The sequence below is a fragment of the Schistocerca nitens genome, chromosome 3 (assembly GCF_023898315.1).
Source record: "Schistocerca nitens isolate TAMUIC-IGC-003100 chromosome 3, iqSchNite1.1, whole genome shotgun sequence".
Taxonomy (NCBI): domain Eukaryota; kingdom Metazoa; phylum Arthropoda; class Insecta; order Orthoptera; family Acrididae; genus Schistocerca; species Schistocerca nitens.
Genome location: NC_064616.1, coordinates 741,869,779 through 741,886,753, shown reverse-complemented (window position 1 = coordinate 741,886,753; position 16,975 = coordinate 741,869,779). Strand labels below are relative to the sequence as shown.

Below are 16,975 nucleotides of genomic sequence, written 5' to 3'. Positions count from 1 at the left end.
CTTGGACAAATCTTGGAATCCGGCAGTTACTGTAATAAAATCACATAGACATCGCGACGGTGCGGCAAGCAGTGATACATCGATATCACCGTGTGGATCGACTGCACAGCCATATAGCTATTCACATGCATATGCTATACATCTTTGCCGCCGATTGACGTCTCTGGCGCCTTGGCTATCTGTGGCTGCATGCGCAGTGGTGCGGTCCATGGCTTTAAAAGGACGGAGCAAGTGCTGGAGCATCAGACCACCGCAGGTACACCCGGCTCTTAAAACCTAATAAATCTGCGGTGGCCAAGCACTGTATTGACACTGGGCACTCTATGGTGTACGATAACGTCGAAATTTTAGCCTCGACTTCGTCTTTCTGGGACTCAGTAAGCATGGGTGGTCTGCCTGTCTGCAAAGGCCTTCCCTCATGAGACCCCCAGTATACTGGGTAAGGGCATTCCATTCAATCTGAAGATGACTGGACAGTATACAGCCGAAATATTAGAAGAAGACGTCAAATTTATGCAGCCGCTCGCTCTGAAGATGACTGGACAGTATACAGCCGAAATATTAGAAGAAGAAGTCAAATTTATGCAGCTGCACGCCCGAAATTTTATGGATCAGTATTTGTGCGGTGAAAATATGAAGATGTACATACCATCCATGAGTTGCCAGGGTGTATGGGAGGGAATGTTTTGTGTGGAAGGGATTCAGCTATTCAGATGCAGGTGCTGTTGGAGGTTAGTTCATTTGATATGGACAGAGGTGTGGATCGAGCCATACGAGAAGTCGAGGTCAGCATCTGGGAAGGTAGCATACTGGGTTGAGTAGAATCAGGTAAAGCAGATGGGAGAGAAGGTGCTGACGTTGTGAAGCAATGAGAATAGGGTATCTTGGCCCTAAGTCCAGATCATGAAAGATATCGTCAATAAATCCGAACCAGACAAAGGTTTTGGATTTTGGGATGCTTGGCTGATTTCCTGTTGACGTCCTATAAAAAGGTGCAAGTTGGAGGTGCTGTGCTTGTGCCCATGGCTGTGTCAGATTTTTTTCTATGATTTCCCCTCAATGAAGAAGTAGTTCTGTGTCAGGATATGGTTGGTAAGGTGTATGAGGAATGAAGTAGTGGTGCAAAGGTCACTGGGAGAGATAGTGTTTGACAGCGGCAAGGCCATAGGAATGAGGGATGTTAATGCATAAGGAGGTGGCATTAACAGTGGTGACTAGGGATCCAGTAGATAAAGGGATGGGTAACATGGGGAGTGGTAAAGGAAGTGGTTAGTATCTTTGATGTGAGAGACTAGGTTTGGCAATGAGCTGAAAATGTTGGTCGAGAAAAGGGATCCATCAGATAAAGGAGCAGGAAACATGGAGAGTGGGGAAGGAGGTGGTTAGTTTCTTTGATGTGAGAGACTAGATTCTGATCAATTGCTTGGAGGTGTTGATCAAAAATTGGGTGACAAGGAGGTGCTCCTCTGTGACTGAATCGTGGGGATGGTGAGAGGATTATAGGTGTTCAAGTATATGGTGAGGGAAATCTGTTTGCAGGCTAGCTTTGGGTGGTCTGCCTGTCTGCAAAGGCCTTCCCTCATGAGACCCCCAGTATACTGGGTAAGGGCATTCCATGGCACCCTTCTAAGTTAAACTTCTTATGGGCTATATAGAAGAAACCTTCCTAGTCTTCCAAATCCCTTATCTGGTTCTGGTTCATTGCTGATCTCTTCATAATCTGGACTCAGGGTCAAGACACTCTTTCCTTGTTCCTTCACAACCACAATACCTTTCCTCCATTGTTTTTTACCTAGCCCTCATCAACCCAATTTGCCCTCTTCCTGGGTGTTATCCACCACCTCTCTTATGCTTCCATCCACACCCCTTTCCATATTAAACGCACTAACCATCAACAGTATCTGCAATTAGCAGCTGTCATCCATTCCACACAAAAAAATCCTTCCCATACACACTTGTCACCAGTGGATTACGTGTCTGCAGTGAAACAAATTCTCTTTCCCAGCATGCTCAACATCCCACAATGGCCTTCACAGACAGGCACTATCCTCTGAACCTAGTACACAAACAGATTTCCAAAGCCATTTCCTCACACATCCCCAAACCTGCCACCACAAAGGACCATGCCCCTTTTCGCACAATGTCACCCTAGACTCCAACAAGTGAACCATATCCTTCACCAGAGCTTTGGCTATCTATCATGTCCGGAAACGAGGGACATCCCTACCCTTCCTAAAGTGGTGTTCCATTGTCCACTTAACGTACACTACATCCTAGTCCATCCCTGTGCCACTCCCATTCACAACCCCATGCCACAGGGATCATATCCCCATTGGAGACCCAGGTGCAAGGCCTGCCCAATACACTCATCTAGTACCTCCAGTTCAAGTACTGTCACAGGCTTATCCTATCCTTTCAGAGGCAGAGCCACCTGTGAAATGACCTATGTCACTCTGTTGCAGTCACTGCACAGCTTTTTTTATCGATAATGAAACAAACCAGCGGTCCGTCAGAATGAATTGCCATCGCAGAACTGTAGCCAAGAACAAAGGTGACAATCCGTTGGTCCGACATGCAGTTGAGCACAACAAGCTCGATATCAATGGCTACATCTCAATCTGGGTCACCTGGATCATTCCCTCCACCACTAGCGTTTCTAAACTACACAGATGGGAGATATCTTTGCAATGAATACTTCGCTGCTGAGCCCTCCTGACCTGAATCATGATTAACCCACTGCCCCCACATCCTCCATCCAACAGGTTTCCCTTCCTCTGTCCTATAACTACCTCCCAATACACGTCTCCACATTACCTTCATCATGTGCCCCTCCCCACAGGATTGCCCTATGTAGGGGCGCACAGGTGTGTGTGTGTGTGTGTGTGTGTGTGTGTTTCGTCTTTGTATTTGCGCTCTAGCTCGAGAAGTAATTCATTTAGAAAGTTAGCAAGTTTTCTCCCTTTTTTGTGTGTGACTGTCAAAAACTCAATGTTTCTGTTTTTTGTTGAATGGTCCCCATTGCTCCTAAAGTATTTACATTCTACTAGATCTTTCCTACTATAACTGTAGATGTCCTCTTTCATATGGACACCTTCCCTAAAATAAATCTGACTATGTGTTGTGTGCTGCTACGTGTTTGAAAAATTATTGTGGTAGTGCTGATAAAAATAATTTTAAGGATAGCCAGAGCACTCTTAATTTTTTTCAAAAGGCAGTAATCTAACAAAATTTTGGAGCTTTTGCATTGCACTAAGGTGTCTGAGATTGGTTATCTTTCTGGTGGATATGTAGAATATATTCTTTTTATGCCTTCATATATGTGAACAACCAATAACTACACATGACTGAACACTCAACAAAAATATACAGGTTAAGCACCTCAAACGTGTTCCACAAATATTGCGGAAATGTGCGGTTTTCACAGAATGATTGGTAGTCAGGAGCACGTATTGTTAGCCAATCAACAGATTTAGTAATACTTAGAAAGCGTATTTTTTGAGCAAACATACTCTTTTATAAATAGAACAATATCTGTTAACATATAACACGTAAGCACACTGTAAGCAAAAATAACAACATCGTCTCTAGCGACTACGCAGGTTGAGTGGCACAAACTAATGTCAGTGTGGAAACTTTTCAGAATACGATATCTCATAAACGACTCGCACAAGAATTCTGCAACAAACACCACTGACATTCTAATATAGCCTACCTTTAGTTTGTTTGTCAATAGGCAACGTTCCATTTAAAAAGGTTCCATTTAAAAAAGTGTATGTTTTTGCACAAGAAATACACTTGCTAAGTACCATTACTGTCTGTGGATTGGATAACAAAACGAGCACCTGACTACTAATCCATTCTGTGAAAACCGCACAGCAATAGCACTTTCCATTTCCGCAATATTTGCAGTGCAAATTTTAGGTGAATCACTCTCCATGTGCCAAGTACGTTTTCTCACCATTATCAACAAGGATACTGTGTAAGTGACTGTATAAGGAATCTTAGTAATAATATGATTTATGTGTACATTATCTTCAAAGCTGCAGATGTTCTGTCAACATTTAATAATGACCTAGTAGTCTCTTTTTATTCTGCTGGTTCAACAGGATGCTTTTATGAACAAAACTGCACACATATCATCCAAATACAACTCAAACATCTCAATTACTTGGATTTTATATGTTAAATAAAGGAGTTACGAAAATTCTGGAAAGGATTAGATTTGTCTTCATAAGATGATTATTGGATTAGTCACTCAAACTAGATTTCTAGTGATGTAAGTAAATATCAACCTAAAATGTAACTATGGCAATACGTTTCTTGAAATAAAGCCTATATGTGTTAAGTCAGAGTAAAAGGAGATCGCTATGAACCCAGTCATGTCATATATACTCCTATTTGGTATTTAGGTACATATCAACCTTCTGAAGAAACTCCATCACCAGCAGAGAAGCCTTTAAAATAATGAAGAGAATTTTCAGGGCTATTTGGAATGTCAGAAAATTTCAATAATTCACATTACAGTTCATTCAATTAGAATGGTGAGTATACTGAACGTTTATAGCTATGGGTCTCCTATTTGCAAATGACTACCTTTTAAATAGTACTAAGGAACTGCCAGAAAATAAATATGTCCATGGCAACAATCAAAGATATAATATCATATAATTCAATTCTAAGCAGCATCATGTCAAATAAGAGTTTCACACAGTGCAGTTATGATATTTGGTAAATTATCTAACTATATAAAGCACTGAAGAAATAATTCTCTTTAAAAATAAACTTAAAATGTTACTGTTAAAGCACTTCTTTTATTGGGTTTCTTGAACTTTTGCGTGTGGCATTTGTAATTTAAGCTCATATTCTGTAAATTGTCTACTGTAAACCTGTAATATAATGTTAAAAAACTGAAATTTGAATTTTCTGTAGTTCCCTCCCCATCCACCCCCCACCCTCTCTGTGTCTTCGTGTTTCTTAAAATCGTGTTATCCTGTGCAAAATGTATTAATAAACTATGTTACAGATCAATATCGCTGAATAAATGATGCTGCAAGGGAAGCTGTGTAATACAGTTCTGTGGCTATACAAAATTCAAACTGACTGGTTCTCTTTGTTCAAAGTATAATTTGGTTTCAAGAAGGCACTGTTTGTGAATTCCATGTGAAATTCATCCACAAGGAACTGAATTTAACATAGCTATTGTGTTGGAGAGGAATTGTGCCTATTGTCACACTGAATATAGTGGTTTGGCATGACACATGACTGGAACATCCTCAGGCCTTGTATTGGTACCTGCTGTTGACATCATGGATTTCAATTGATATCTGCTATAGAAAGTAGTGTGTAGTCACGTATCAACCTTATCAGTTACAGAAATAATTACTTATAAATAATTGCACAACTATTCCTTCTCACAAATGGCATATCAGAAGTATTTATAATGACTCGTTAAATATATGTTATGGATTTGTGGTTTTAGCAAAATAGATTTCAGACTTTTCATAAGTATTTCTGAAAACATTTTTTGGAGTTATCAGTCAACTGCTGTGTCCCCTACAGTTGAAAAATTCAAATTAAATGTAGATTGTACCCTGAATAGTAAATGTGCCATTGTGATTTCCCTGAGTATTTTTTGGAAAGTAGCTTGCAATTTCATTCATTAAAATAAATATATTACAATTAATGATTTAATGAGGTAGGTAACTGTATCCATATTCGTGAAGAATGTTAACTTTTACTTCAGGAAAATGTGAAGTGTAACTGCAAAAATTAATAATGCTAGTTTTTGAAACAAGAAAATTATTTTTGTGTAGTCAAATTTCAGACTGTAATTTTAATTTCACAAATATGCTTATGATAAACGAATTTACAAAAGAATGCATGGTCAAACTAATATGATGGGAACTCTGACACCTATTCAATCACACTTCTGCAATATCATCATATTTAGACAACAATTAGCTGCATGTGAGAAGGGAATTTTACACAGATTTGCATTTTTTATTACACTCAGAATAATCAAAACTGAACATTTTCCAAATTTTAATTTTAAGGTAGTTGACAACTGTGAGAATTCCAGCATTATTTTTTGGTGTCTACTGAGAGAAATTAAATTACTTTTTATGCTGGATATATATAACAACTCCTTTGTGCATTGTACATTCTCACAATCAATCATTAATCTTGATGTTCCCATCATGTGGGCTCATATACTTTACATTCATTTAAGAGGGTAAAGCTGACCATAAGTACTGCTTGATACAACAGTGCTATGTTTTGGAGGTGAATAATACACCCAAGTCTCCCATTATAATTTACTCACACATACAAAAATAACATTAACATACAAAAAGAACTAAAGTTCAGTAGAAAATAAAATAAATTATATAAAAAATTAAATACTGTCCTGTGCAACCACACATAATTTACGAAAGTACACATATCACAATGACAGTTATGTTTGTCTGTCTTGTCCTGTTTGACATGTCATATATTTGTGTATTATTTTAGTGGACATTTGTTGTGTGCAGTTTATTTTATGGCACATCCCCACTAAAGTATCACAGCTGTAAGCCACACTCACATTCTCCATTCGGAAACCCTTTAGTTGTGTCTGCAGATTAAACAGTTTTCTGAGTCCACATAAAGTCACAGTTTCATTATAAATCACAGATCCACTGGCAACAACACAAACAACTGCATATTAGAACTGCAATATTTGATTGATCCATTCCCTGAACTCTGATATACGTGTGTAAACACCTGGTTGATTGGGCTCTGCACATCCAATTCCCCAAGAAATAACACCAGCCAGCAGCCATCGCTTATCTTCTCGTTGAATCACCATTGGGCCACCTGAATCACCCTGAAACACATAATTCTTTGTTTAATCCGTGAGTTTCAAAGCCGCTATCATGGCACCCTGTAAAAAACTACTTTCGAAATGACTCTTAGGCAGGAGCATTGCAGGCACAGAGCAGAGTGCCCCGCACAAAACAAGTTCGTTATTTGATTTATAGCTATTCAACGTAAAAAGCTGCACCAACACTCAATTTTTTCACTAAGTATTATGCTATGTTTTAAGTTTGCTCTTATTCACCACAGCAAATTTCTAAGACGATATTTAGCAAGTTTACATAAATGCATATCCTGAAGACAGCCACCTTTTAGTTATGCTGGAACATTTTCACCATTTAATGTATGTGAAAATATTACTGAAGCATAGTGTTCAGAATAAAATATATATTGTGTGCTCCAGGAAACTGCACGATATTTAACCTCTGAGTGCGAAGTATTGTAGGCTAAAAACACAAAATAATTGGGTCACTAATTGCTGAAGATATTTTGTCAGGCAAAGATCTAGTAAAGGGTCTCTTACTACTCATCAAGTGTACTCGCTGGCTTTACTAGAATGACAGGAAAAGAAACTGCACAATAAAGTTATTTTCGGTGCACGCTACAGGGGATAAGGCAGCTGTTGGTTTGTCTCCTTGATTATAGCAAAAAAGAAATCAAAATATAACATACATGTGTTGTGTTACAACTTTGACGTAACCTGAGTACTGTCTAGTTGTGAAATAAAAAAACGCTCGTGACATTAATATGGTGTTTAGTAACAAGCAGGTGGGTAGATACTGCTGATGTGTCGTATTTTTTGTTTCATACTGCTGCTGTGGAAACCTACACATCACAACTGTCTGACCACCTACATAAAAATAAACTCAATGTCAATATTGCAAGTATAAGCATTCTACATATCCAAAAGAAAGGCAAAAGAACTAAACATCCTTGAAATAATGCAAATATAAAAACACTAAAGAAAACAAACTGGGTCCACCCTAAATGACAAAAGTAACACACACACACACACACACACACACACACACACACACACACACACAAACTGCCACCACCATTCTCCTCATATTTACCAAGAATTAGTTTGTTAGTTACTTGCATGTTCCCAAGATCTAAATGAGTACTTCACTAACGTAACCCAAACCCAATAGATCCACCAAGAAATGAACAGTTTTATACCTCATGTCAACTCGAGAGTATATACATCTGTCTATATTGGTAAAAGCATATCTATGGGCATATATTGTTTAAATCAAAAGCATGGATTACTTCAACCATTACTTAGTTATAGCATGTTAGAGATGTAATCTTACCATCTACATATCTATCATACCCAAACGTATGCCCTTCTTTTCTTATTCTTTTTAACCCACTTTCTCTGAGCCATGCTCTCCAGCATATAGATCTATACTCTCTCTCTTTCTCCCCTCACTATCAACGTAACTTAATAATAAGTACATTATTGTTTATTTATAAATTATGCCATTGTTCGTAACACAAAAGAAGTAAATTATTGTTTATTTATAAATTATGCTATTGTTCGCAACACAATTTATATGTCACCCTCATTACTTAAACGTGTACAAAGTACTAAGCTACATAAACTTGACAGAAAATATTCTGTGACCACTGGACCACATTTAAAATGATATATTTTTGATCTATGCAACGAAAGATTGATTCTAGAATCAATCTTTGCTCCCTTGAATACCTGCAAAGTGTGATGGTGTATGAGATGTATCATGACAAGAAAAGCAACATGTGACTATTGAAGGTATTTTTATTTTTATTTTCAGATTTTTATTATCGTTCAACCTCTTACTCAAATGCCTCCACAAGCTTATGAGTCATGTACTGAAATAGTGTTTTTTTTTTGTCTTCTAGACAGAGACACAGGTTATTCAAAAGTCGTAACAGGACACATATACGTCATATTAATCCGCATAAATCCACATGATGACAGAGTTTAACTCTATGAAACGAGTTGTTGAAATAAATAAAAAGTGAATGTCAACTGTAAACTTGATGTTTCATTCGACATCAGTAACAGTCATGGTAAAGAATAAGTAAAAAGTTTCGCATTTAAAGTTAATCTGACCTGCAGGACATTCACAGTTGTTTTCGAAGATAAAAAGGCCTCAGAGAAACTTGCAATGGAGACTGAGTGCACACACTTCAGTAGAATTTTCACGGAAAATAATGTCATTCCAAATTATGTCAATATTGGCATCAAAAAGGACACAAAAACCACAAAGAAAATATTGGAAAACATGTGGACGCTATTGGGGAAGAACGAACTAAAACCACTTCACATGAAAACACGAATGATTAATGCACTGCTTTATAATGCGGAGCTACTGTTGGGCAAGTTGCTTCGTTGACTAGATTATCAATATATTACTGAAACAGAAAGTACACTGAATCCATTGTGCATAAAATGAAGAACACACCTAGGAAAAAATAGTTAATTTTATGAATCAACAGTTACCTCCCAAGCAGAATGAAAACAGCTGGAAGAAAGGTTCTTCACATCTTTTCTCAATAATACCAACATAATAGTCACTGTTCAGGAAAGGATTAAAACACAACATTCAAAATCCATTGGAACAAAAGAAATGAGGGAAACTCATCATCAGTATTACACAGATTTCAGTCATCACCCTCGACAAGCAAAATGAGAGAGCTGTAACTTGCCACAAAATCAGAAAAATTATAGAGATTAAGTAGATCATAAGACCGCCTTTTGCTTGTAAGAAAAGGAAGAACCACTCACAGGTAACGTAAAGACTAAAATAAATGTAAATAATATAATAATAGTAAAACCTGACAAGGGCAATACAAAGGTAATCATGAGCAGTCCAATATACATAGAGAGAACTTTAGACCTCATCCAAGGCAACAATATAATAGAAATACCTAAGGACCCAACAGCCAGAATCCAAAAGGAGACTAAATACAATTCCAATGACTGAAGCTTCCTACACGTCATGCAAGAAACAAAAAACATTGTAGCAATAAACCCTCAGAGCACCCTCTGCACTTGTCACAACCAAGAATGCACAAAAATGGAATCCCTATCAGAACTGTATGAACAATCCAACCTTCAAACTCAATAAAAAGCTCATGAAAATTCTTAAAGAAGATTGCACATTTGACAATAAAAGAACAATTAGAAACACAAAAGAGTTACGCAACATGTCAACAATATAAAATTTCCAAATGGGGAAACTTTCCCCATTTGATACACAAAACCTACATTCCTCTGAAGCAGTAGATCCTACACTGTAGGTTATTAAGGCCAACTTAGAAGAACACAAAAAATCTCTTTACACACACACACACACACACACACACACACACACACACACACACACACACACACACACACACACACATCACTGGATTAACAGACCTAATAGAACTCACACTCTAACATACCTATTTCAAATGCAACAAGAAAGTATTCAGGCAAAGAAATGGCCTGGCAGTTGGATAAAACATATCTGGATTGCTAATTCTAATATTTATAAACACCTTGAAAGACAATATTACAACCACTATACCCTCAAAAACTTTATTTACGAATATGGATATGTAGGTGATACCAAAACTTTAATTAATGGCACAAAAAATGATATCAATGAGTTAAACCAATAGTTTAGCAACATCTATGAAAGTATAAGCTTCACAGTTGTCTAGCAAGTAGATGCTGGCATATACTTTCTAGAGTTGATGATGAGAATAATGTAGACTAGATACGAATTAAAAACTTATCAGAAACCTACCACAACACACAACACACTAACATTTGAGGTTACACTCATTGGGTATTAGACGTACCTGGGAGGGGGGGGGGGGGTTGGAGTGGTACACTGGGGGCCGAACAGCACAATAACCGTGGGTTTGGTGTAGGGCGGTGGTGAGGTGGGTGGACTGCTGTGGCCTGTTCTGGGGTTGTGAACCACTGAAGGCTATGACGGGTGAAGCCTCTCCGTCGTTTCTAGGTCCCCGGTTTAATACACACAAGCACACACACACTAAAATCCATAACACCTCTTTTCTCTCCACAGCCCACGAAAGTGCAGCATTCCAGGATATTGTGAACAGGGAAGTCCAACTATCACTCCCTGAAGTTAAATGCAAGTAAGAAACGGAAATAATGAAACAAACAGCCACTGCAAATGGGTATAGCAGCTGCACAGTTGACACACTGTCACATGATATAAGGCTAACACAATCACAGCAAAAAAAAAAAAAAAAAAAATCACACATAAAATAACAACTTCTACACTATCCAATTCCTGGGTATTAGTTCATATTAGATTGGCAATGGCTTTAAATTCAAAGGCCTAAACATTTCTTTCACCACTGACAATAAGATTGAGCAGAAATTACCTCATAGCAGCAAAACAAGAAACCCACTATATCATACCGATGTGCATAAAATTGAGTGTTTGGAGTCTGTTTCTTCATGTCAGACAGTCTGGTCATTTGAGATTAGATTTAAGGAACACATGACAACACACAGAAACAAAACTACCGCACATCAGCAGTAGGCTGCCACCTGCATGAAGCTAACCTCCATGTTAAAAGCACAAGTCTCAGCATTCTACATCTCCAACCTAAACACAAAAAACTGGACACCCTTTAAACAGTCAAAATATACAAATAGCAAAGAAAATAATCTTAGACGATCATAAGGCACAAAAACGATCATGTAGGCAAGGTTCTGTGTTGTTCAGGAATCAGACCTATTTTTCAGAGTTGCCGCAAGATCTAAGATTTCTTGAGGCCCACTAAGGATTCTGTAAATGCTCTCCACACTGTAGGTGTTTATGAACTTCGGTGCGAATGCAGCAAAGCCCATGTTGGTGAAACCAGGAGACTCATTAGCGCTCGCATTTCGGAGCATGAACGTTACATATGACTGGGGCAGAACAACGACTCAGCTGTAGCAGGACAACACCAGAAATGTGGCTGTACTATCAGTTTTCAAGAACCTATTCTGCAGCTATTGACGCAGCAATAGAAAATAAAGAGGCTAATGAAATGATTAAATGCCCTAACAACACGAAGAGGGAGGATGGCTACAAGTTATGGTACCTTACAGCCTCCCCTCCATAACAACCTCTTCAAACTGCCCATATAGCAGTGAACTGTGCTGAAGAGGATCGCAGCAAGTCGGTCGAAATGTCGGCAATTTAGCTGTTCTAGTAGTTTACCATTACATGGCCCAACACCCAAAATTATTTTATCAAAAAACGATATTATTTACAACAGTCTCCTCTCAGTCAACGCTATTAAATTTGTATGTCCATGCAGGCGCGCGCTCGCGTGTTATCACACACACACACACACACACACACACACACACACACACACACACACACACACACACTCTGTCTCTGTCTCCCTCTCTCTCTATCTATCTACCAATGTAATACAATAATAGTGAGTAAATTATTGTTTATGTATAAATTATGCCATTGTTGGAAATTATTACACTTAATCTTTCTAAAATATTGTCCTCATTACTTAAATAGGTATTTAATACTAAGCTATGTATAAATTATAAAAAAAAAATCTATGACCACTGGAAATATTTAAAGTTACATTTCTGTTCATCTACGTAACCAAAAATCTTTACAATGATTTCAGATTTGCTCTGAAATAGTGTTTTGTTTTGCTGTATGTTCCTTGCACGCATTAAATTCTAGACTCCATCTTTGCTCCCTTCAGAGTTTTCAAAGTATGATGGTGTACGAGGTCTGTTCAAAAAATTCCTGAACTTTGTCCACAAAACTTTCTAAACTTCACTTTTACTTTTTGTACGTGGTCTTCTTCGAAATACTCTACTTCACAATTGATACACCGCTCCCAATGCCGTTTCCACTTTCGGAAACAGTCTTTGTAAGCCTCTGACTGGATCGCGTGAAGCGCCGTCTGTGGATTTTGTTTTTATCTCGTCTATCGTCGTAAATCTTCGTCCTTTCAACGAGGTTTTCAACTATGGAAAAAAAAGTCCGCAGAGGCCAGGTCTGAAGCGCATGGAGAATGAGGCAGCACAGTGATTTTGTTTTTTGTGCAATAGTCACGCACTAACAGGAATGAATGAGCGGGCGGGTTATCGTGATGAAATGGCCATGAATTGTCTCGTTACATTTCGTTCCATTTGCTTGTAATATTTTCATGCAGGTGTCGCAACTCGTCCCGATAGTACCATCGATTAACAGTTTGTCCCTGTGGCCGGAATTCGTGATGAACTAATCCTTCAAAGGCGAAGAAAACCATCAGCATGGCTTTGACATTTGACCTGACCTGATGAGCTTTTATTGCTCTTGGAGAATCTTTCCCGACCCATTGTGAAGATTAATGCTTGATCGCATTGATCTCAACATCATAACTGTAGAACCACGTCACATCACCAGTTATGATTCTCTTAAGGGATATCTCGTTCTCATTTGGGCCATCCAAAAGCTCTTCACACATTGCGAGGAGAATATCTTTCTGGTCTTGTCTCATGAGCCGAGGGGCGAACTTGGCAGCAATACGATGCATTCCAAGATGTTGCGTGTCAGGATTTTATGACATGATCCAACTGAAATGTTACATTCTGCCATAATCCGTCGGACAGTCTTCGACTGGCGCGCACAATTTCGTTTCTGACGTGAGCGTCGTCAATAGACGTCGAAGGACGTTCTCAACGAGAGTCATCCTTAACTTCCTTTCAGCCATTTTTAAACCGTGTGAACCATTCGTAACATCGAGTACGGCTTAAGCGCTCATCACCGTAGGCTACCTGCATCTTTTGGTGTGTCTCTGTAAACGTTTTCTTGAGTTATACGCAAAATTTAATGCAGATGCGTTGCACCTCTAACTGTACCATCTCGAAATTAGAAAACTGTGAGACACAGCAATGAACAATCACTGACAGACACACAACAGTGAAACTTCCGACAGTTACACATTAAATACAGTGAAAAATGAAACGTCGTGTGGCTAGGGACTCCCATAGGGTAGACCGTTCGCCTGGTGCAAGTCTTTCGAAGAAACGCCACTTTGGCGACTTGCGTGTCGATTAGGATAAGATGATATTGATTAGGACAAAACAATACACAGTCTCTGAGCGAAGAAAATCTCCGACCCAGCCGGGAATCGAATCTGAGCCCCTTGGCATGACATTCCCTCGCTCTGACCACTCAGCGACCGGGGCAGACATTAAATACAGTCATATGCATGGATAACAACCACATTTCGCTCCAGCACATCACTGGTGTCAAATTACGAATGTTTCGGCATTTTTTGAACAGAGCTCGTATGTGATGTTTCACGACAGGAAAAGGAGTCTGCACTCAGCAGAGAAATTTTATTTCTACTTGCGCATTTATATTTTAGTTTATTCTTTCCCCCAGATGCCTCTAAAAACTATGACCCATGTACTGAAATAGTGTTTTTTCTCTACTAGACAGCTGCACAGATTATCTCAAAGTCATAGTACAATAAACACCTGCCATATTAATCCACGTAAGTCCACTTGAAGACGGAGGCTTAAACTTACGAAACGAGTGGTTGAAGTGAATAAAAAGTGACTGGTATCAGTAAATTTGTTGTTTCATTTGACATCAACAACTGTCATGGTAAAGGCTAACCAAAAATGTTCATTTTGTCTTACGACAGTACCAGTTCAACTAAGAATCAGCACTCCATAGTAGGGCCAAAACAAGCCATAATTGCATGGCGTAATGCAGAAAGTACTGTAAGACAACTGTCTGTGATATCAGTGTCAAATGTGTGGGCAACTAGAGTTCTTGATACTACTGTTATTTATTTTGTGGTTGTTGTTGAAGAGATTTTCCATTTTTTTTATTGTTTAGAACTGTGTGTTATTAGTTTGAGAACTTCTTTCATTACTTGTTTTAGATGGACATGTGTGCCATGATGTCTTGCGTTCTCGCTATGTCTAACTCAGTCTGGCATCCTCTTCAGGAAATGTGTTACTAATTGATTATATTACCTTTGCTATTTAGCATAAGACTATTGACCAAAACAGAATAGAGACTAATATTTCGAGAAACCTATGAAAATGGTAACACTGCTAAGAGTAAATTGCAAAGCGATAGAAACGTAATACTTCTCTGGCTTACAAGTTGGTTATTACAGCTTTCTGCACCATTATCATGTAACATTGTTTATATTTTCTAAACAGGTTTAAAAGTAGCAATCAGAAAATCTCTCATTAACAATACTTACCTCGCATGAATCAGACCCTCCTTTCTGCCAACCAGCACATATGAAAATTTCAGGTATGTGTTCTATATATCCTGCTGACCGATACATGGATTCACATAGAGTGTTGTTGATAACCGGTACCGAAACTTCCTGTAGTACACTTGGCAGTGGTCCATCTGAAAATGAATGCCATGAGATGAGCAAATACAGTTACCGGAAGTATCGAACAAAATTATATATGAAATTAGTACTAAATTATTGTGGCTTATATTATCTTCAAATTACTGTCAGAAAATCCCGACTTTTTCATAAGAACTTTAAATAAAGCAAAAAGATAAGAGTAAGCCACATTAAGAACCAAGGGAAACGTTTGACCTCTCAGGGTAAAGAGCAAATTATTTATATGATATAAAGTGACTGCAGAGGTGTACATGGTATGATGCCAAGAACACTCATAACGTTAGTAGCATCGATGTGGTATTAGAAAAGCTGTCTGAAAGTGGTAGTGAAATCTTAAATTGTGACTGGAATATGTATCACAAGCATAGGCTGGGAACCAATGGGGATGAAGTATTTGATGTTGCACAAAACTTTAGAATATCAAGTGACATTATTACAGATTCCGAATGTGAAACAATCTTGGTGAACCTAAGTGGGGAGGAAAAATGGTAATAAGATGTTTTTATAGACCATCTGCCACAGAACTGCACCGGAAGAACGTTTCAGAGAACACTTGAACTATATGAAAAGCAAATTTTCGAATCTTGCTATGGAAAGATTTCAGCTTTCCAGATAATGACTTCAGATACTCACCCGATTACAATGAAAGCTAGGGACATGTATTTGGGCGAGATTGTTCTAAGCACTTTTTACAAGAATTGTGTGCTTAGAGAATTTATTTAGAAGAGAAACGCTTCTATTTTTACTATATAATGGCAATCGAGTATTTTAATTAAAGTCAGAAACTCTTTAAGCACTTTAGAGAATAGAATATGAAATATGGTGAATCGAGCTCTCTCCTGTCTTAGAAGCTCTCATCATTGCTTTACAGTATCCAAAACCAGAACCAAACGTGCTTGGGTACAATTTTCTTTGATTCAGTTGTAAATTAAATATACAGAGGAATATAATACAGTGCATCACCAGAATGTATTATTTTCCTTCTTTTTGTGAGAAAATGATACATTAGGAACTTGAGCAATTTACATTGTATAACTGCTCTCATGACGCAGCTCCAACCCCACTAATCTAATTCATTATTCCAGGCATTTTACCAAGAATTAAATATCAGAGATTCTTGACTAGCATTACTTTTGTGCAGAGACAGTATAGAAAAAGGAGGAGTTGGACACAAGGTCAAAAATATTTAAACAAGGAGGTTTTTTTGTAGATTAGGACATGTGCTTTTGAGTTGTTACTGCAGAATACTTCCCTTGCAATTGTAACAGTATACACGTTCCCCCTAAGAAACTTCTAGATTTCTTGTCGGTCTACCTCTCAGACAAGAAGAAACAGACAGTAGTAGATTTCATTATAGATTTTTTAAAAATATTTTGACAGGAAAAGTGAACTGGACTCATTGTTAGGCTCTTTTAATCTGATTTCCAAGATAGCAGTACCCTGCCTGACAAAATTATTCAAGGAAGGGCTGAGGCTGAAACAATCAGCATGCACCCAATTCACAACACTGTTGGATCATGATGCACAATTAATGGAACTGAACAATGTAACAACTTACAGCTCTGAGGGATGTCCATACAAAGCTTTGAGGATTTGTAATGACACTAGGATACAATATTTTAAGAATAAGTTAAAAGAGGCGATATAGGATGAAGCATATATGGAAAAAGATACTGATGTGTAATACTGTGTATTCAATAGTAAATCT

The 16,975-nt window shown here is 38.1% G+C and overlaps 1 protein-coding gene across 2 annotated transcripts in view; it reads right to left on the bottom strand.

Annotated features, from left to right (window-relative positions):
• Window positions 1-5,888: 5,888 nt before the first annotated feature.
• LOC126249744 (serine proteinase stubble-like) overlaps window positions 5,889-16,975 on the bottom strand; it is a 241,025-nt gene continuing 229,938 nt past the window's right edge. For both annotated transcript variants that reach the window (XM_049951422.1, XM_049951423.1), the window contains exons 9-10: window positions 15,109-15,263; window positions 5,889-6,865 (exon numbers count right to left, since the gene is read on the bottom strand). In XM_049951422.1, the coding sequence (XP_049807379.1) occupies window positions 6,704-6,865; window positions 15,109-15,263 (317 nt within the window). In that variant the 3' untranslated portion in view covers window positions 5,889-6,703. The remainder of the gene's footprint in view (window positions 6,866-15,108; window positions 15,264-16,975) is intronic.